Consider the following 21,925-nt stretch of genomic DNA (forward strand, 5'->3'; position numbering starts at 1 on the left):
AACGCTCCGATCAGTTCTACCTAGCCTATAAAAGAAGATTATATATATATTTATATATACTAATAAATTCTCATTTGCGTTTTGGGTGTTTGTTTTGCTGTTAAGATGGAAAAGCCAAAGTAATCGTACGCGGAAATAGAACCGGCATAGATAATCATTCCAGAAATGCAGAAACTAAAAGGCATTCTTCTTAATCTGGCTCCTTTGTTTTGCACCACTGAATGCTCAGATAGATTTGCAATGGAGTATGTTCGTTTAGAAAAGGGCTGTGTGAGGTGCAATTTTTAAGTTTTTATCTTGTTTTGCTTTGGGTTTCGTTCGATGCTAGCGAAAACTCCTGCTTTCTTGCTTCCCCGGCGCTGGTTCGAAGAGTAAATAAACGTCCCCCCGCTCCTCCCCCTTCCTTACTATGGATAGTGATGTCACAAAGCGGTGTGGAGCTTGGTTCGGCCCCGAGTGCGCACGCGCCCTCTCCTTCGGCAGCTGCAGGAGCAGCCGAGCTGTGGCCAAAAGACGCTGGAACAGTGGGAGAGACATGGCTAGAGATGGCGAGGGGCACGATCAGACTCCGATCACGGCTGCAGATGCTGTTTTAAAAGAACGGGGGCCTTGAAATTATTTTGGAAGAACAACCACCACCACCACCACCCAAAAAAAAAAAACCCCGAAAAAAAAAAATACTAAATATTACAAGCAGAAACCCTGCATCCGTCAAATGTGAAGACTTCCTTGGACCTTTCACTAATAGATCAGATAGATGTTGTGTCCAAGGGCTTGCACGACTAAGAATGAATGCTCAGCTGACGATGGAGAACATTGGTGATCTTCACGGGGTGAGCCATGAGCCGGTGCCCACCACGGTCGATTTGATGAACGGCAGCCCTCATCACAGGAGCTCGGTGGCCCATCGCAGCAATCACTTGCCAGCGCACCCCCGCTCCATGGGCATGGCTTCCATCCTGGACAGCGGCGACTACCACCACCACCACCACCACCGACCTCCCGATCATGCTTTGTCGGCGCCCCTGCACCCCACCATGACTATGGCTTGTGAGACCCCCCCTGGGATGAGCATGAGCAGCACATACACCACGTTGACCCCTTTGCAGCCTCTACCTCCCATCTCGACCGTCTCGGATAAGTTCCCCCATCACCACCACCACCACCATCACCACCACCATCCCCACCAGCGGATCCCGGGCAACGTGAGCGGCAGCTTCACCTTGATGAGGGACGAAAGAAGCCTAGCTTCTATGAACAATCTCTACACCCCTTACCATAAGGATGTAACCGGCATGGGGCAGAGCCTTTCTCCTTTATCTGGATCGGGGCTGGGCAGCATCCACAATTCACAGCAAGGGTTGCCCCACTATGCGCACCCCGGTGCCACCATGCCCGCCGAGAAAATGCTCACTCCCAATGGATTTGAAGCCCACCATCCAGCCATGTTGTCCAGGCATGGTGAGCAACATCTAACCCCGCCATCTGCTGGCATGGTGCCTATCAACGGGATCCCACATCACCCCCATGCCCATCTGAATGCCCAGACTCACGGACAGATTCTGGGCGCTACCAGGGAGCAAAATCCTTCTTCTATGACTGGATCACAGGTTAATAATGGAAGTAATTCAGGGCAAATGGAAGAAATCAATACCAAAGAAGTAGCTCAGAGGATCACCACCGAGCTCAAACGGTACAGCATCCCCCAGGCGATTTTCGCCCAGAGGGTGTTGTGCCGATCCCAAGGGACTCTCTCAGATCTTCTGAGGAACCCCAAACCCTGGAGCAAGCTCAAGTCCGGCCGGGAGACCTTCCGAAGAATGTGGAAGTGGTTGCAAGAGCCGGAGTTCCAAAGAATGTCGGCTCTCAGACTGGCAGGTGAGCCTTAAACAATGCATCTGTCTCTCTGTCTCTGTTCAGACACAATCTAGAGTTTTAGCCTAGAATAGATTGGACCTCTGCCTTACTATGCTAGAATAGGAGCAATCCTTCATATGGGCACATATTGTACGTGTTGCAAAAGTCCTCCTCTTTGGGGCCCAAATGGTAATAGATATGCTTGTGCAACAGTGAACGAGTTTTTCTGTCCTTGCACACATCACACTTGGATTCTTTCTCTCTCGCTCTCATGATCCTACTTGTATGTAGGTCCCTAATAAATCCTGACGAGGGAAAAAAAAAAGGCGTACCTAATTTGTCCAAGCTTTTGTGTCTGAAGTTGTATTGCTGCAAACTCAACCTTCACTTTCAACATCCTCCCCCCCCCCGCCCCCCAACACACATAGATAGATAGTAGATACATTGCTATTTTCACATCGGAAACCTCAGGCACGCAGTTTTTTTCCACAATAAAATGTCGCTGTTTGAACCTGAAGATTTGCTGAGCTTTGCTTTGGTGTATCAAGTTCAGTGTTCACCGATTGGTGAACAGCTCTCTTGATTATTGTATTGTATTTCCTGTGAATATCTGCTTATTTAATTTCGCTGAATGTCCAGCTCTCTTGATTGTAAACCGCCTAGAAGTCGCAAGATTGTGGCGGTATAGAAGAATAAAGTTTTATTATTATTATTATGATTGTTCATGGCTGAGAGTATTAGCTTCCACTGGGTGCGAACGTTTCATGCCATTGTATTTGGGAGATGAATGTGGTGGTGATTTCTATGAATTGATATTACCCTGAAATATATATTTGTGCATCTTTGTAAACTGAAGCTCTGCCGGTTTAAGCCAACCGTGTTTTTTAGTCCTTGCTCTGAAAAGGAAAACGTGCTTCGTTTGTTTTATACTTGGCTCGTTCTCAATTAATTCGTTTGTTTGTTTGCTAGTTTGGGGTTGTTGGTTTTTGGTTTTGTTTTGGTGGGGTTTTTGTGTTTGTTTGTTTTTTGCATAAATTGCTGCAATTTGGAGTTGCAAAAGTATGAAAATTGTTATTTTAAAGGTTTCTGGGAGAAAGGGGGCTAAAATAAGATTCACGGTAGCAATCATTTGTATCAGCGTGTTTACAAGGTGTATATGTGGTGGCCGTGTGGATCTATTGTTTAGGTATACTGTATATCTATACCACACACACACACACACACACACACAAACAGGCGTGCGCGCGCATACACCCATAGACCTTAGAAACATAATCACTTACACTCTGAATATTCCATGTGATGATGGCAAATCCAGCGCAACTCAAGGAATTGATTCCTGGTTACTGTTCAAGAAGGTTTTTTTTTTCCCCCAGTTGTTAAAAAAAAGCGCGTTTCCCTTCTGTTTTGGTTTTCTTCCCCCTCCGAATTGACATTGTATTGCGACTGGCTTTATTATGATGGTGATTCCTTGAATGAAGGTTTGTTAATTAACTGATAGGTCTCCATTAATTTGTCCCCAGAGAGCGCGAGACAGTCAATGCTAGTTGGTGTCAGGGTCACCGATCCGCTTCAAAGGCAAACCTAAGAGACGAGCTATATTTGTGGCCTGTATAAATAAATGAATCTGGGGGGGGGGTTTCTAAATAACCTAAAGTTCCCCCCAAATTGTTTATTTCTTATGTAGTTTCCAAGTAAGCGGGATTTAATTTTATGGGAGCTTCATGCCTTAATGGTAGCATTTCATTTGTTAGCCGACATTAATTCTCCTTTTATTCAATGGATTATAAAATGGGTATTACGAAATAAACTGTTATTGCGCAGCAGTTTTGCCACGGAGGAAGTGTGGAGTTCAGTTTGTGTTTCAAATCTCCAGCTAACGATTAAGCGTGAAGTGTATTTTTTTACGACAATTTGGTCGAGCTGAATCTCCATTTATTTACATGGATCAATAACTGGAAACAACCGCTTGAATTAGAATATGTTGGAAAGCCCTTCTTGGTGTTATCTGAGAACGAACAGAGCCCAAAACAGTCTGAACGAATGAAATATCTCTCGGTCCGTTGTAGGTGGGCAGTTATTACATACGAAGGGGTGCTGAAAAGTTTTCAGCCCAGTCAACCGATGTCCTAAATTCTGAGCGTTATTGAAAAGAATGTCATCTTATTTCGTTGAAACGAAATTCGGTGCTTTTGACCTTGTTTTCGGATCATTGATTGAACCGCATCCAACCCATTCTGGTCTTGGTTGGGCTGAGAACTTTTCAGCACCCCCCCCCCCCCCCCAAGTTAGAGTTAGAAGAAGCTATAATTCTTAGATGCTGACCACACTTACATTATATTCCATTATGCACTACATACAATTATTGTATGTATCCCCCTTTGCACTTAACTTTCTTTTAAACAAACTGCAGTATCTTTAAATGTCAAGAAGGCACCCCTAAAATGCTCTTAATCTTTCAATAGGCAATACAATCGATGAAAAATAGTTTAAACAAATATACACTTTTAAAATCTTTAAAATAGTATATACGGTAATTTGTCAGAAATACTCATCCAATAATTTCATCTTTGTTTACATTTCAGGTGTTGTAATAGAACAAATACTTGCCCATACAGAGTTGTGCGGGTTTTAAAAAATATATATATATAATAACAACCCAATATCTAGACACGTTATTACATTTCAGCTCAAATTAATGGCTGATTGTTTTCATAAACGCCTTATGAATGTTGGTTACCGCAGAGCCTATTAGGGAATGCTTTGAAAAGCTGCTGCTTTTTCTCTGAATGAATTATTCTGTTGATAAGAGAAATGCATTATCTTTCTTTGCATGAACTTCCTGAGCTCAGCAGGGCATTCTGTGCCTGAGCCTTAGTAGCCACAGGGCTAGCCCTTCGCCATAGTAATAACGGGCCCCATTCCCTCCAGACATTTAGCATGGCACCCAAACCAAATGCAGAGCCTACTTCTTTCATTCACTCCATCAATTTCTCATTTTCAATTGATGCCCGTTTCTGCCACTTCTCTGGGCGTTATGGAGGCTTCGTTGTATGATTCTTCGCCACCCTTTCAAGATCTTTAAAAGGAGATGGTGCAAAATGAATTTCCAGTTTCAGAGAGCTTTAAGAAAGACCTTCGGTCATAAGAGGCTAATTTAGTCGTCCGGTTGCTGTCAATAAATCTGTAATGTCCCTTGTCTCTGAAAGTCATGCTACCCAGCAATGTACAGTATATGTAGAGAAATAATTCTGCACCTCTTGTTTCTTAGTGCTATTGGGCAGCCTGGTAGCGCTGTCTTGTTGCCATAGGAACCAACGTACCAAAATTATTAGAAGTGCTAAACCTCTCTGGACATAGTTAAGGAGCCTGTTCAATATTGGGGGTGCTCGAGCACCCAGGGCACCCACAGAGCTGGCTCCTATGTATACTACTACTAATCATTTCCATAGTGCTACCAGACTTACGCTGCGCTGTACACCAAAAACATGGAAGAGAGGTCCCTGCTCGAAAGAGCTTACAATCTATATCAGATTTAAAATCACCAAAGATATCAATTTGCAACTTTCATTTGTATGCAATAGATCATTGAAAAACGTAAACAAATCTACAGGGAAGGTATAGTTTTTATTATAGGTATCGCCTAGAGAATATAATTTTCCACCTGGAAGTGCCATCTGCCTGTTTGATTTTTTGTTTGTTTGTTTGTTTTGTGGGGGTTTTTAGGGGGGGTGTTGGAGATTTTTTTATGTTCTCATTTTTGGGTGTAAAGTGGGGAGCTTGAAATACCCCTTTCTTCCACCCTAGAAAAATGCCGAACCCCCACCCACACAAAGTAACCAAGAACAATAAAGGCAGCTTCTCTTTATTGAAAACAAAGCAATCAATGATCCACACCCCCGCTACACAAATATATCAGATAAATAACCGCCCCATGAAAATCTACTGGCCATGACTGCTAAGTGGCTACACACCACAACTCATCCACGCACCACCATACTCTGCTGGGGGCTTAGAGAGCAAGCATGGACCTCCAAACACAACAGAGTTGATTAACCCAACAATACAACTTCATTTTACAGCCTAGCATAATTAAGATTCACAAATCATTAATTCTCACCGCCATTACCAGAATAAACTCAGGTGCGACAGAAAGAAGGCCAAAAGGGCTAAATGCATATCCCTAACAATCAGGCAATAAATGAAGGGAAGCAGGTAAAGCCGCCAGCAAGGAGCAGGAATCAGACCTAATCATCCCAGGGAGCTCCTTAAACCCCACCCTCAATGCTTCTCCCAGGGCATCACCCTACCAATCCCAAGGCAGCATTTTCCCTCCCTCATTTGAACACAAGCAACCTCTAGATTTAAATTTTAAACTTCTCCTATTAAGTGCCAGCGGAACAAGCTCTGCCCTTGCATTTCTTTCATTTGTTTTGGTTGGGGGGTTGTTGTTTTGGTTTTTGGGGGGGAGCTTGTGGGGGGGGAGGGTTGTTGTTTGCTATACATCTGCAGTTTGTTGGATCTTGGGAGACTGCAAGAACATTTTTGTTCCCGGATGCCTTTGGACAATAACTGTCCTCTTAAAGACAAAAGAAACAAATTTTATCATTTTTTTACCCTAACCCATTGTTTTTTCCTTTTTTGTTTTGCCTTTTCTTTCACGATTGTAGTTCTTCCCTTTCTTTCCTCTTGTTTGAAGTAAGTCCATATGTCCTATTATGTTTTACTAAGCCATTTTGGTTTTGTCTAGTTTCCCTGATTTTTAATTTGTTTTTAGGTAAATTTTATATTGTACACCACTTAGAAACCTGATTAAGCGGTTTAAAATTTTTTTTTAATAAACTTGAATCTTGAAATTATACTGTGGTGTACTTGTAAGCATAAGCTGAAATGAAAGTCTGGTATGCAATTTCAAAATTATGACGGAATATTCATTACTACCACCACCCCTTTCACTTTTAGCATTTTCTTCTTCACAGGTAAGAGCCTTTGCACTAATGTTCTTCCACCATACTGGATCTATGGGGGAATTCATATGGAAGGCTGCCGAAAAATCTATCGTTTATTTTAGACCAGTGATTCTCATCCCAGCCTTCAGGGACAGGGACACACCCAACCAGTCAGGTTTTCAGTATGTCCACAATGAATATGCCTGAGATATATTTGCATGTAATGGAGGTAATGCATGCAAATTTGCTTCATGCATATTCATTTGTGAGTATTCTGAAAATCTGAGTTGATAACCAGTTTTCTACTATATTAAGTATAATTCTTCACATTTGTTTTCCAAATAAAAATTAACATTAAAAAAATTAACATCACGATGGATGACATCACACACCAAGTAAATCAATCAGTCCACTTTTCATGTAATGTTATTTGTCACACTCTGAACATAGCTTCTATATGTGATGCAAGGGAGAAACGTTATGAATTCTTAAATTAGTGGCGTGCACATCAAAACCTTTGGAGGTGATCATTACCCTTCTGTTAATTTATACAAACATTTTCATACATAGAAGATACAAGCTCCTTTAGAAAAGTTGTTTTTAATATTAAAATTCAGTTTTCCCGACCAAAGACAATATATGAGCTTCCCAAAGTGAAAAAGAAATGCCATTCAAAGTAAGAAGTAAACATTACGTCACACAAATAGTCCGATGTATTTGCAAACCAAGTCATGCACCATTTTGTGAAACTATTATTTTTCAAAATATATTTTTGCCAATCTCTAAGTTATTTTACTTGATAATACATGTTATATTTGTTTATGTTAAATATATCAACAAGCAAAAAAACCGAGGCTGCGAATTTCAAGTATACGAGTTGCCTAGAAATACAATAACCACCTCTCTTTCCAGTCTAAGGAGAACCTGATTTACTACTGCCTGCTGTATTAATCAAATCCATGCCTGGTGGGGGGGGGGGGGGGGAGTCATCTTAACATTTAGTACTTCAAATGTGTTTATTTCCACTACTTTTCAACAAAATAGGAAAAGCGCTTATGTGGTTGTTTAATTTGTCTGACTGTATGGAAGCATCATAAAATTCCTTAACGTGAATCGATCAGGTTCAAATTTTTGTGTGAATGTCAACCACGGTCCTGTTGCATGCCAAACGAAATTCACCAGAATCTGATTAGTGATCGTTTAAACGGTGCAACAAAAATCACACTTAAAAATGCATGCCTTTGGCCATCTGATGCCACCAAATTTTCAGATATTTAGTAAAATAACAATTTTTGAACATTTGCTGCAAACTTTCGTTTATTTTATTAAAGCGGCTTCACCATTGGTTGGCACCACCTGGTTGGCTCCTGCATTGAAAGGATACTTGACCAATCAGAATGCTGAAACATTTTAACTTTAAAGTCATGACCTAATGGACAACCTTTCTAAATGCCAGGTACAACTATAAACAAACAAACAAATGCATGCATAGCTCTAAAAATAACTATGATTGTGGAGTGATTTGTGTAAATAGCAAAGCATAAATATGTCACTTCTTAATAGTAAAGCATGGGTGGGGGTACATTGTTTTCTTCCAAATATTTGCCTCTGGTGAGTTGTAAGGCAAAAAGACTGAAAGTCCAGTAGGCTTTCCTGAACTTTTAGACTCTAAAGAACCGAAGTTCCATACTGGAGTGTAGATAGTTTACTTGGAATGAGTGCATTGGTGCAAGTCCTGTGACTTTTATGACCATGATTATCAGTCAACCATTGGAACTACTGAATTCTGCTTTGTAGGAGGCAACGTGCCAGTAAAGTCAGGCAGATTTTCAGTTTAGCTTTAGCATTTAAAGTGGCTAAATGTAACCCCCCAAAAAAACAAGCATTGAGTTTAAAAGAGCAAAGTCCATTAGCCAATGGGATTCATAATCAAAAAATAAAGATGTCCACTTGGACATCCTAATCACCATGACATCAAAGTGCCGATTTTCAAAGCTGACTTTCTGGACATCTAGCAAGGCATTTTGCCCGCTGTGTGTCCAGAGATCTAGTGGCATTTTAGGAGGCATGTTATAGGCGGGTTGGACTTGAACGTCTTACAGTGATAATCAAACCTTTTCTTGGATGTCCTAGACAGAATTTAGACACTTTGGGCTAGGCCTGTTTTAGAAGTGTCTACATTTATTTATTATTTATTTAATTTTCTATACCGTTCTCCCAAGGGAACGGTTTAGATTAATTTATTCAGGTACTCAAGCATTTTCCCTATCTGTCCTGGTGGGCTCACAATCTATCTAATGTACCTGGGGAAATGGTTAAGTGACTTACCCAGGGTCACAAGGAGCAGCGTGGGTTTGAACCCACAACCCCAGGGTGATGAGGCTGTAGCTTTAACCACTGCGCCACACACTGTGCCTCACTCTCCCACAATGGTACTCAAACTTTCCAGATGACCACTGGAGGGATTAAGTAATGACCCTTTACACACTCACCCAGTGGTCACTAACCTCCTCCCACCCCAGAAAGATCTAAAAGACACAGTACATCCCTGTTTCTAGAACAGCAGCACTCGGTATGGGAAAGCCTAGTAGAGCAGCACAAAGGTGTCTTAAGTAGCCTGGTGGATGGGCTAGTGAACCATCGAGAGAAGGACTCAGGCCCATAAGCCACTCTAACCACATATTTATGGTGAAAAGTGTGAGCCCACCAATACCCTACTCTTCTGCCATATAGGTGCATCTGTAGTCATAAGGGCTATTGGTTTTGGTAGACAGGTGGGTATAGCAGGTTTTGGGGGAGTTTTATGGGGTTAACCAAAAATTATAAGGGGTTTATGGTGAGCTGTATATCTGGCACCCTTTATGTGAAGTTCTCATCAGTGCTCTCTAAGGTGTGCCACAGCTTTGTTGGGATATCTATGTGGCCAGTCCTAAGGGCCGCCGCGTGAGTGGACAGCTGGGCACGATGGACCACAGGTCTGACCCAGCAGCGGCAATTCTTATGTTCTTATGCTGGCCCCTCCCACGTCCAAATGGTCTGGGTTGAGATGTTTTGGACTTGGACATTTCTGTGGTCAAAAAGGCGGTATAAAGTTAGGTTGGACGTCCTTTGGATATTGGCCATTTTCACATTTCTGGATGTCTAGCAGTTTGTCTTTGAAAAATGGTTGTTTCTGAGCCTCCAAATGTGGACGTCTTGCGGGAAATGCTCAAATCAGACTTAGACGTCCTTTTTGATAATGGCCCTCAATGTGTGGAGTTAGTCGAGGCTCTCACGGTAAAACCATTCAGGCTTGCATAGTTCATAATCCTAGGCCAAATCAATGAGGGTCCTCACATTTATTTCTATACATTTTGGTTCTGTAGCTGCTCTACTGTCTTTACACTTATTCCTTTATTATAGTAAATGTCTGTCTCTGCAACCTCATTTATGACGTAAATCTGTATTCCCTTAGTGATGTCTTAGCAGTCCAGCAGGCTCCAAACAGTGCAATTTTCCTTCTTTTTTTAATGTAATGTAACAGGAGGCATTGGAGAGCCTTACCTAGCACATAAGTTAGGAGAACTTCTTAAATTTTAATAATTCCAGTTTACCGGCAGTCTTAGGGAGGTTTATTTTCAGCAAGTGCTGGGCTCAGTTTGTAATCCAGTATTAAAGCTGCTGGAGCTGGGAACAAAGGTCTATTTACTAGAGGTCACAGTTTGTTCTCAATAGCTTATATTACAGGTAGACTTTGATTTTAATTGTAAAAGGAAAAATGGACAAAGTAGGTTGCACAATAAAAGAGAAAATCATTTGCACCTGCTGGTAAGATGTGCTGGTCTTTGAAAAGCAAGAAAAAATCCTCCCCCCCCCCCCTTTTACTAAACTGTGATAGCGGTTATTAGCGCAGGGAGCCGCATTGAATGCTCCACGCTGCTCCCGATGCTCATAGAGTTCCTATGAGCGTCGGGAGCAGCGCGGAGCATTCAGCGCAGCTCCTTGCACTAATTGCCGCTAGCGCAATTTAGTAAAAGGGGGGGGGAGTAGTCAGGCACAATACCTCCATTTTGGAAAAGAATGCCTCCAAAATTTGAAATTTTCCTTACAAAATGTTCATTTCCTGAAAACAGTTTTGTAGATTTCCAACCCTTTTTGATATTGATGGTGGGGGGGGGGGGGAATATTTTATCCTGCAGTTTTTAATGTTCAGGGTAGCACTGACATCTAACAGGCCTTTTGTAAATTAATGCCCCTTCTCCTATAACAAAATTGTAGTGTATTGGACTGGTTTCTGAAATCAAGTTACAAATGAGCCCTGATAAGGTAGACTGCAGACCCTATCATAAAACTGACCTCGCAACAACCCAATTGCTGTATATAATATAGATTTATTAGCAGTAGACAAAAGTCAGCTTTTCATGGAACAACAAAGTACAGCACATTGAGCCAATGGATACATAGAGTGGCCACCTTCTGTCTATGGATCCATCCTAAAATTAAGCCACTTATATACTTTTAGTCAAGTAGCCTAGCCTGGTTACAGATTACATACCCACTTTCTATTGGGTTGACACATTTATCATATCTACTAATTGTATAGTCTGCATATTTATCTCGGAGCCATATTGAAGCATGATGTCATCTAGTGTCAAAACTGACCTCTCTATTTTCCCTGACAATGTATTCTTAATACTAAGTTCAATAATTTCTGAGAGCAGCCCCTCTCCCCTCCTGAGCTTCATTGTCCTTCATTAGTAGTTTAGATAACTTTTGGTAGGACATCTTATCCTGCAGTAATGGTGCCTGGGCTTATCTTCTTGTTCTTGTTTTGGGTTTGTAATCCTAAAACATCCAAGGCTGTTAGTCAGCAGATAACCAATGTTGTAATAGTCAGCAAATGCTTGCCAGCCTTCTGGATCAAAGATGAATATAGAGCATATTATTTCTTGCTGATAGGGAAAGATATGATTGTCCAGAAACTAGAATTCAATAGCACAATGTCTCTCTTCAAAATATAACTTTTGGGGTTCTTATAGAGGTCTTCACCTACATTTCCCAAATGAATATGCATTGAAAGCAGTGCATGCAAATAGATCTCATGCATATTCATTGGGGAAATCCTGAAAACCCAACTGGAATACAGCTCTCGAGGACCGGAGTTCCCTACCCCTGGATTATATGATCACACAGTACCCGCCAGATTCTATATATGGAACCCAAAATTGGGATCATTAAGGGCTCATTTTCAAATCAGAAAGATGTCAATAAAACGGCATAAAGTGGCACCTGCATGTTTTAATCGCCATAATTATTGGCATAAGCATGCCAGTATTAATAACTCTGTATCACCACCACAGAGCTCGGTGTATTTCAGTATAAGAACATAAGAACATAAGCAGTGCCTCCGCCGGGTCAGACCATAGGTCCATCCTGCCCAGCAGTCCACTCCCGCGGCGGCCCAAACAGGTCACGACCTGTCTGAATCACCAGAAGGGGCCCCTTTGCCACCTTGGTTTCCCATTGAGTCCTATCTTCCCATCGAAGTCCTAACCCTCTGGTCTTGCACATGCACGACCTGGTTGGGTTTCTATACTTATTACCTGGTTAGCTTTCTATACCTGTGTTACATCCCAGCACCTCTCTCAGTATCCCACGATCCCTTTATCCCTCAGGAATCCGTCCAATCCCTGTTTGAATCCCTGTACCGTACTCTGCCTGATCACTTCCTCCGGTAGCGCATTCCAGGTGTCCACGACCCTTTGGGTGAAAAAAAACTTCCTTGCATTTGTTTTGAACCTATCTCCCTTCAGTTTCTCCGAATGCCCCCTCGTACCTGTTGTCCCCTTCAGCCTGAAGAATCTGTCCCTATCCACCCTCTCTATGCCCCTCATGATCCTGAAGGTCTCTATCATATCTCCCCTGAGCCTCCTTTTTTCCAGAGAGAAGAGCCCCAGCCTATCCAACCTCTCGGCGTATGGGCAGTGTTCCAGCCCTCTTACCAGTTTCGTTGCTCTCCTTTGGACTCTCTCAAGTACTGCCATGTCCTTCTTGAGGTACGGCGACCAATATTGAACGCAGTATTCCAGATGTGGACGCACCATCGCTCGATACAATGGCATGATGACTTCCCGCGTCCTGGTTGTTATGCCCCTCTTTATGATGCCCAGCGTCCTGTTGGCTTTTTTCGAGGCTGCTGCGCACTGCGCAGATGGCTTCAGTGATGCATCCACCAGCACACCCAAGTCTCTCTCTAGACTGCTGTCTCCCAGCAATGCCCCCCCAATTTGTAGTTGAACAACGGGTTCTTTTTCCCTATATGCATGACCTTGCATTTTTCCACATTAAAGCGCATTTGCCATTTGTTTGCCCAGTCTTCCAGCTTGTCCAGGTCCCTTTGCAGGTCCTCACACTCCTCCCTGGATTTAACTCTGCCGCACAGTTTGGTATCGTCTGCAAATTTTATAACCTCGCACTTTGCCTCCTTTTCCAGGTCATTGATAAATATGTTGAAGAGTAACGGCCCCAGCACCGATCCCTGTGGCACACCGCTCGTGACTCCCCGCCAGTCAGAATATTGTCCCTTTACTCCGACCCTCTGCAGTCTACCCGACAACCAGTGCTCGATCCATCTGTGCACATCCCCTCCCACCCCGTGGTTCCACAGCTTCCTAAGCAGCCTTTCATGTGGCACCTTGTCGAAAGCCTTTTGAAAATCGAGGTAAATGATGTCTATGGGTTCCCCATTGTCCACCCGACTGCTTATTCCCTCAAAGAAGTACAAAAGGTTCGTTAAGCATGACCTTCCCTTACAGAATCCGTGCTGGCTTGTTCTCAGTAGGCCATTTCTCTCAATGTGCTCGCAAATACCATCCTTGATCATAGCTTCCGCCATCTTCCCTATAATTGAAGTCAGGCTCACCGGCCTGTAGTTGCCGGGGTCACCCCTCGATCCCTTCTTGAAGATAGGTGTGACATTCGCCAGTTTCCAGTCCTCTGGTACCTCTCCAGTTTTCAAGGATAGGTTGCAAACATGCTGGATTGTGCCCGCTATTTCTTGTTTTAGTTCCTTCAGAACCCTTGGGTGGATCCCGTCTGGGCCCGGCGATTTGCCGCATTTTAACCTGTCTATCTGTTTGAGTACATCCTCCTTACTTACCTCTATGTGTTCCAATTTTTCAGCCTGTTCCCCACTTATGAGCTCCTCTGAATCCGGTATGTTAGATGTGTCTTCTCTCGTGAAAACCGACGAGAAGAACGTGTTCAACCTCTCAGCTACCTCTTTATCCTCCTTAATCACTCCCTTCTTATCCCCATCGTCCAACGGCCCCACCTCCTCTCTCGCTGGTCGCTTCCCCTTTACGTAACTGAAGAATGCCTTGAAGTTCTTCGCCTCCCTGGCCAGCCCCTCTTCGTAGTTCCCTTTTGCTTTTCTAACCTCCCGGTGGCATTCCTTTTGGCATTTCCTGTGCGCCTGGTGATTTTCCTCCTTTGGGTCCTTTTTCCATTTCCGGAAGGATACTTTTTTGTCATTTATTGCCCTCTTTGCTTCTGTTGAGATCCAAACCGGGTCCTTTGATCGCTTGTTCTTGCCGCCTTTCTTGAAACTGGGGACGTACATTCTTTGTGCTTCCTGCAGGATGTCCCTGAATAGGGTCCAGGCGCTTCCTACAGTCTCCATCCTAAGGATGTTTCTGAGCTTCCTCCCCACCATTTCCCTCATAGCAGCATAGTTCCCTTTCCTGAAGTTGAGCGCAGTTGTTGCGGTCCTCCTTACTGCGGGTGTCCCCCTTTCTAATGTGAATCTGATCGCATTGTGGTCACTGTTGCCTAGTGGTCCTCCCACTTCTACCCCTCTTGCAGGCCCCCCTAATCCGTTTAGGATGAGGTCAAGAGTAGCACTCCTTCGCGTCGGTTCCCTGACTAGTTGCTCCATGAAGCAGTCCCTCACAGCTTCTACAAATCCCGTTTCCCTAGCGCAGTTGGAGTGACCCGTACTCCAGTCAATCCCCGGGTAGTTGAAGTCCCCCATCACTGTTACACTTCCAGTCCTGCATTCTTGTCTCAGTTCAGCTTCCAAGTCATGCATTGTATAGAGGTCATGCATTGTAACACCTCACAATTCCTTATGGTAACATCTCTACAGAAGCTCATGAAGTCTAGCGCCTTTGCAGAGGCTCATGTAGACCGCTCTGAATTGACTCCCCAGTCATTAGTAGTGGCATAGAAGCTCTCAATAATCATAATCATAACATTCAAATGCTGATTTTAGAAACTGACAATTTAGACATGATGCAGGTCATTTACCCTCTAGTACTTCTAAATCATATGGGGGCATGTGAGAAGCATGTTATAATAATAATAATAACAACTTTATTTTTGTATACCGCCATACTCCGAAGAGTTCTAGGCGGTTCACATTATTTAGACAGAGATTACAAGTGGTTACATATCAAATTGATCATAGAGTTGCAAACAGCAAGGAGAGAGTAGTTACAAGTGGTTACATATTGAATTGATCATAGAGTTGCGAACAGCAAGGAGAGAAGTAGGGGGGAGAGGAGGGAGATGGGGGAGGGGAGTAGATCAGAACGGGGGAGGATTGAAAAGGGGCATTAAGGGTCTTGCTCTCGGAATAGGTGGTAGGATTAGGGTGGTCTTAAGACTTGGACATCTTGCAGGGATAATCAAATCTTTTTTAAGACATCCATGGTGCCAGATGTTCAGAGTTAAACCGGTTTTAAAAGTGCATAAGGGACAAAAAGATACCCAAACTGACCAAATAACCTCTGGATGCGTGAAAGCATGACTCCCCCCACCCCCAACTCCTCCACACCCCACAAAGATGTGAAAGAAACAGAACACACCAGCCTCTATGACAGCTGCAGATATGGGAAATCCTAGTAGAGCAGCAAGCAGGTGTCTGGAGTAGCCTAGTGGGCGATGTAGTGAACCATAGAGAGGGGGGATCCAGGCCCATATCCCATCCTACCCACTACATTTATGGTGGAAAGTGTGAGGCCACCAAAACTCACCCAAAACCTACTTTACTGCTTTATAGGTGATACTTGCAGCCATGAGGGCTATTAGGGTGGTAGACAGGTGGATATAGTAGGTATGGAGGGAGTTTTGGAGGGCTCACCATATACTATAAGGGGTAATGGTGAAATGTGTACCTGGCACCCTTTATGTAAAGTTCACAGCAGTGTCCCCTAAGATGCCCCATTACAATGATGGACCCTCCCATGTCCAAATAGGCTTGTTTTGGATGTTTTGCATTTGGACATTTTGATTTTCGAAAATGGCTAATAAAGATAGATGTCCTAAAGACCAAAACATCTAGATGAGCCATTTTCCAAAACAAATAAAAAGAAGTTCCAATAATGGTCATTCTCCTGACCTGACTTTTGGACATCCTTGCAGAAACTTTCAAAGTCAGACTTAGAAGTCCTATCAAAAAATGTCCCTCTTAGTACCAATAATTGAGTGCTAATTGGCCCCAAGTTGGATTTCCAGACCCAGATTGCTTTGTGCTGTCCTAAAGGATGTGTGCCCAAGTCTCATCACACGCAACTCCAAAGGGGGCATGGCCATGGGAGGTTGTATGGATGGCTCGGGGGCGTTCATAAAATTTGTATGCAGTGTTACAGTATACCCAAGATGTGTTCCCAATTTGGGTACCAGGACTGAATTTAGCAGGCATAAGTCCTGGCACCCAGCACTGTTCTATAATGGGTACTCATCTCTAAGTGCCCATTAGAGAACGGCATCAAGCGCCACTTTTTTCAGCACCAATTTTTAAGTGTCATTTACTGAATATAGCCCTACATAGCTATGCAATATATCAGCTATGTTTTTAGGCATAGGCAGTGGAATGAGCTTGACCAATGGAGCCATGTTCTCACCAACCAGCAACTAGAAAACTCAAGTATGTGACACGAGATTGGTTTGTTTGGCTTCTCCAATCAGAAAGGTGTTCCTCTGGCCCTGTTTTTCAAGACCTTGTTCTCACTTTGCCAATTACAGCTCTTGGCAGCTTTAGCTAGAGAAGCGTAGGCTTTGCTCTACTTAATGTAGGCCAGTCAGTTGGGTCTACTCTGAAGGTGTGAAGTTTTTCAAGACTAATGGAATCAGTCACAGCAACTGTTTGTTTCTCTAGGGCAGAAGTAGAGAACTCCGGTCCTCGAGAGCCGTATTCCAGTCGGGTTTTCAGGATTTCCTCAATGAATATGCATGAGTTCTATTTGCATGCACTGCTTTCAATGCATATTCATTGGGGAAATCCTAAAATCCCGACTGGAATACGAAGTTCCTTACCCCTGCTCTAGGGCCTTGTTCTATAATTTATATAAGCGGTATAACAAACTTTTTAATAAACTTGGAAACTTACATTAGGGATTTCTATTCCGCCATTACCTGGGGGATTGTGCATGGATTTTATGCACTAACAGGCCAATGTTCAGAACATATTGCCAGCACTAAAGGCAATTAGCACTGGACTAGTTCTGGCATTAGGCCGTGTGCATGTTCAGAGGGCATGAGCACAAGGAGCAGCATGGGTGCCACAGATCAATGTAAATGCAGTCAAATGAGCTGCTTACTTATTCCTACCCAATGCTCAGAATCAGCGCCCTTACAGAGACTTTGCCCTACTGCAGAAACCCTAACGCCAGCTTGGAGCTGGTGTTAGGATATTTTTCTGACCTTTGACAAACATGAGGCGGGAGCAGGTGGCTGGGATACAAAGGCTGAGAGAGATGCAGATTGGGGCTGATGGAGCTGCTGAGTGGCTTAGAAACATAGAAATAGACAGCAGATAAGGGCCCACGGCCCATCTAGTCTGCCCACCTTAATGTCCCTCCCCTACCTTTGCCCTGTGAATAGATCCCATGTGCCGATCCCATTTGGCCTTAAAATCAGGCACGCTGCTGGCCTCAATCATCTGTAGTGGAAGACTATTCCAGCGATCAACCACTCTTTCGGTGAAAAAGAATTTCCTGGTGTCACCTCGTAGTTTCCCACCCCTGATTTTCAACGGATGCCCTCTTGTTGTCGTGGGACCCTTGAAAAAGAAGATATCTTCCTCCGCCTCGATGCGGCCCGTAAGATACTTGAACGTCTCGATCATGTCCCCCCTCTCTCTGCGCTCCTCGAGCGAGTATAGCTGTAATTTGTCAAGCCGTTTTTCGTATGGTAGATCCTTGAGTCCCGAGACCATCCGGGTGGCCATTCTTTGCACCGACTCCAGTCTCAGCACATCCTTGCAGGAACTCAATTTCCCCATCCCGTCCCCAAGTTTTGTCGCTGTTGCTGTCCCTGTCCCATTCCTTTAAGCTCTACCTTAACCGCACAAGCCTTGAACACTTATGATTTTAAAGTGTTTGAGGCTTGTGCAGATGAGGATGGAGCTTGCAGAAATGGGGCAGGAACAGGAATAGAACTCGGGAGACAGAGAAAAATTTGTCCCCGTGTCATTCTCTGATCTGAAGCAATTTGCTTTTCCTCCCAGCTCCCCCCTTTCCCTGGGCATGTGTACAAGAGCTTTGCTTACCGCACCGCTCTTAGTTATTTATTTATTTAAAACATTTATAATCCGCTTTTCTCCAAATCGGCTCACAATGTAGCATACATAATTTTAGACTCATACATTTTAAAATGCACTACACATAAAGGCAAATGAAAATTTAGAGGCCAAAATTACTGGTAATACATTGTCAGAGAGACAAAGTGCTAACCGAGGAAGGCCTGAGAAAAAAGATAGTTTTTGAGTAATTTTCTAAATTGCATCATATTTCCACAAAACCTCAAAGTGCAGGTCATGGCATTCCATACAACTGGCCCAGCGGTTGAGAAACAAGATTTTTTTTTTAGTTCACGCATATCAGACACTGTTCGTTTTCCTTGCATCAAGTAACCAACAGTTTTCAGATTTCAGTGCTCTCGGTGGGCTTTACATCAGGTATGAACAAGGTAGGTTCTGAAAAATAACTTCCCAATGTTCAACACAAATAGCTTGCATATGATTTGCATGTTATTAATGTAATGTAATGTAATTTATTTCTTATATACCGCTACATCCGTTAGGTTCTAAGCGGTTTGAAGAAAATATACATTAAAATTATAAATGAGAAGTAAGAAGGTACTTAAAAAAATTCCCTTACTGTCCTGAAGGCTCACAATCTAACTAAAGTACCTGGAAATTAATAAAGAAGAGAAAATAAAGATGGTTGAAAAAAGAAAAATTCTATGTGAACTTATAGGATGGAAATTAAACTGACAGTGAAGAACTGTATGAAAAATACATATGGAATGCAGTTAGAGAGGGTAGGTTATAATCTATTTATGGTATTTGTTTAATTGGAAGGTGTTAAGGTGGGTAATTTGGGGGAAGGTTATCTGAAGGTAGGTGAATCTTCTGGAGGTAAAAGTGAAGGGGTTAAGATATTTGGATGAATTTTTTGAAAAGCATTATTATTAGTGCTAAACAAACATCTCTCTCTGTCCCTCCATGAGTTCAACTTTTTCTTCCTCTCTCCCTGCACCCTCCCCTTTCTTTCTGTCTCCCTGCCTCCCTTCTTTCTTTCTTTTTCTCTCCCTGCCCCCCTTTCTTGCTTTCATTCTTTCTGTTTGTCTTTCTTTCTCTCTCCCTGCCACACCCCCCCCCAAGCCACCGCCATCGATTTCTCCCTGCTTCCCCAACACTAGGCCTGGCGCGTACATGCGCCGGGCCCACAAGCCTTCCTCCTGATGTCAATTCTGGCATTGGAGAGGAAGTTCCAGGCCAGCCAAGCTGTGGGCCCGGTGCTTGTACATGCCTGGCCTGGCGTCGGAAAAGCAGGGAGAACAGAATGCACTACTGGTCGATCACGATCAACCTTTTGGGCACCCCTGATGTAGACTATCTAGATTTTCAGAAAGCTTTTGACAAAGTTCCTCATGAGGGGCTCCTGAGAAAATTAGAGTCATGAGATAGAAGTCAATGTTCAATTGTGGATTAAGAATTGGTTATCGGACAGAAAATAGATTTAAATAGCCATTTTTCTCAGTGAAGTAGAGTAAATAGTGGAGTGCCACAGGGAATTTCTCTCAGACTGGTGCTATTTAACTTATTTATAAATAATCTGGAAATTGAAACAAGTCAGTTGGTTAAATTTGCAGATGACACTAAACTGTTCAAAGTTGTTAAAACAAAAAAAATGGGGAGACCCAATCATCCACAGTGAAAACAATCCACCGATGAAAACAAAAACAAAAACTGTGGATACAGATGTTCTGGGGATAATTTATTAAACACTGACATATAAAACCATGAAAATTAAATTTAAAAAGTACAACGATAAAAAATACTGTGATAAAAATCCAACCGGATTGTTAAAATACATGTGGACTGTGAAAAATTGCAGGAAATTTAGGAAATTGGAAGACTGGGTGTCCAAATGGCAGATGAAATTTATTGTGGACAAATAACCCAAATTTAATGTGCAAGAATAACCCAAATCATAGTTACTAGATAACAGGGTCCACCTTGGGGGTCAATGCCCATGAGAAAGATCTGGGTGTCATTGTAGACAATATGCTGAAACCTTCTTCCCAATGTGTGACAGCAGCCAAAAAAAACAAACAAGATGCTAGGAATTATTAGAAAAGGGATGGTATACAAGACTAAAAATGTTATCGCTCTATGGCAGAGGTGGGCAGCTTCGGTCCTCGAGGGCCGGAATCTAGTCGAGTTTTCAGGATTTCCCCAATGAATATGCATGAGATCTATTTGCATGCACTGCTTTCAATGCATATTCATTGGGGAAATCCTGAAAACCCGACTGGATTCCGGCCCTCGAGGACCAGAGTTGCCCACCCCTGCTCTATGGTGTGACCTCACCTGGAGTACTGCGTTCAATTCTGGTCGCCTTATCTCAAGAAAGATATAGCAACTGGAAAATTTTCAAAGAAGAGTGACCAAGATGATAAAGGGGATGGAACTCCTCTCGTATGAGGAAAGACTAAAGAGGTTGGGGCTCTTCAGCTTGGAAAAGAGATGGAAGAGGGGAGATATGATTGAAGTGTACAAAATCCTGAATGGTTTAGAATGGGTACAAGTGGATTGATTTTTTACTCCATCAAAAATTACAAAGACCACAGGACACACGATTAAGTTATAGGGAAATACTTTTAAAACCAATAGGAGGAAATATATTTTCACTCAGAGAATAGTTAAGCACTGGAACGCATTGCCAGAGGATGTGGTAAGAGCTGTTAATGTAGCTGGTTTAAAAAAAGGTTTGGACAAGTTCCTGGAGGAAAAGTCCATAGTCTGCTATTGAGACAGACATGGAGGAAGCCACTTCTTTCCCTGGATCGGTAGCATGGAATGTGCTACTATTTGGGTTTTTGCCAAGTACTTGTGACCTGGATTGACCATCATTAAAATGGGCTACTGGGCTACATAGACCATTGGTCTGACCTAATACGGCTATTCTTATGTTCTTGTAACTGCCACTTTCTTCTTGTTTTGCAACTAGAAGGAAGTCCCTGCAAATTTCATATGAAGAGAGAGGTAACAGACGTGTGCAAAAGTCTGAACAAAACTGAAAGTAAAAGTGCTTATCTGTACCTGTTCTTCTGCACCTAAATATGATCCTTTCACAAATTTGTGTAAATAATTTTTATGAGGCTCATATTTAGGTACAAAGGAGCAGGCACTAATGTGTGTTTTCAGTTCCTATGTTTAATTTGAACATGCTCTCAAAAGCCATATTCTCTATGAAATGTTTGTGTACTCCATCTGGCACACTCCACTCCCATAAGACGCTTTCTGCATGGCATGGTGTTGCATTCATGGTGTGCTCAGGAGCCATGTGCTTTACGGCATTGCCTCCTCTGTTTGGCAGGAGGGAAAGTAAATGTTACTTTGCACACAAGTAATTACTTTTCCATTTTAGTGTTATAGAGAGAGGTATTTTTGATATGATGTCCAAATCCCCACTGCCCACCAACCTAGCCAGCAGATTAACCGTTCCCCTTAACTGTATCCATGGCATCCTATTTGTTTAGATTGTAAGTTTAGATTGTAATCTCTTTGAGCAGGGACTGTCTTCTTTGTGACTCTGCACAGTGCTACGTGCGTCTGGTAGTGCTATCAA

At 42.9% G+C, this 21,925-nt stretch overlaps 1 protein-coding gene across 1 annotated transcript in view; it reads left to right on the top strand.

The window, feature by feature from the left end:
* Nucleotides 1-788: 788 nt before the first annotated feature.
* The window catches only part of ONECUT1 (one cut homeobox 1), a 70,437-nt gene continuing 49,300 nt past the window's right edge, over nt 789-21,925 (top strand). Inside the window, exon 1 of the mRNA XM_033921104.1 lies at nt 789-1,878. Coding sequence (XP_033776995.1) covers nt 789-1,878 — 1,090 coding nt within the window. The remainder of the gene's footprint in view (nt 1,879-21,925) is intronic.

Source organism: Geotrypetes seraphini, chromosome 14, assembly GCF_902459505.1.
Source record: "Geotrypetes seraphini chromosome 14, aGeoSer1.1, whole genome shotgun sequence".
Taxonomy (NCBI): domain Eukaryota; kingdom Metazoa; phylum Chordata; class Amphibia; order Gymnophiona; family Dermophiidae; genus Geotrypetes; species Geotrypetes seraphini.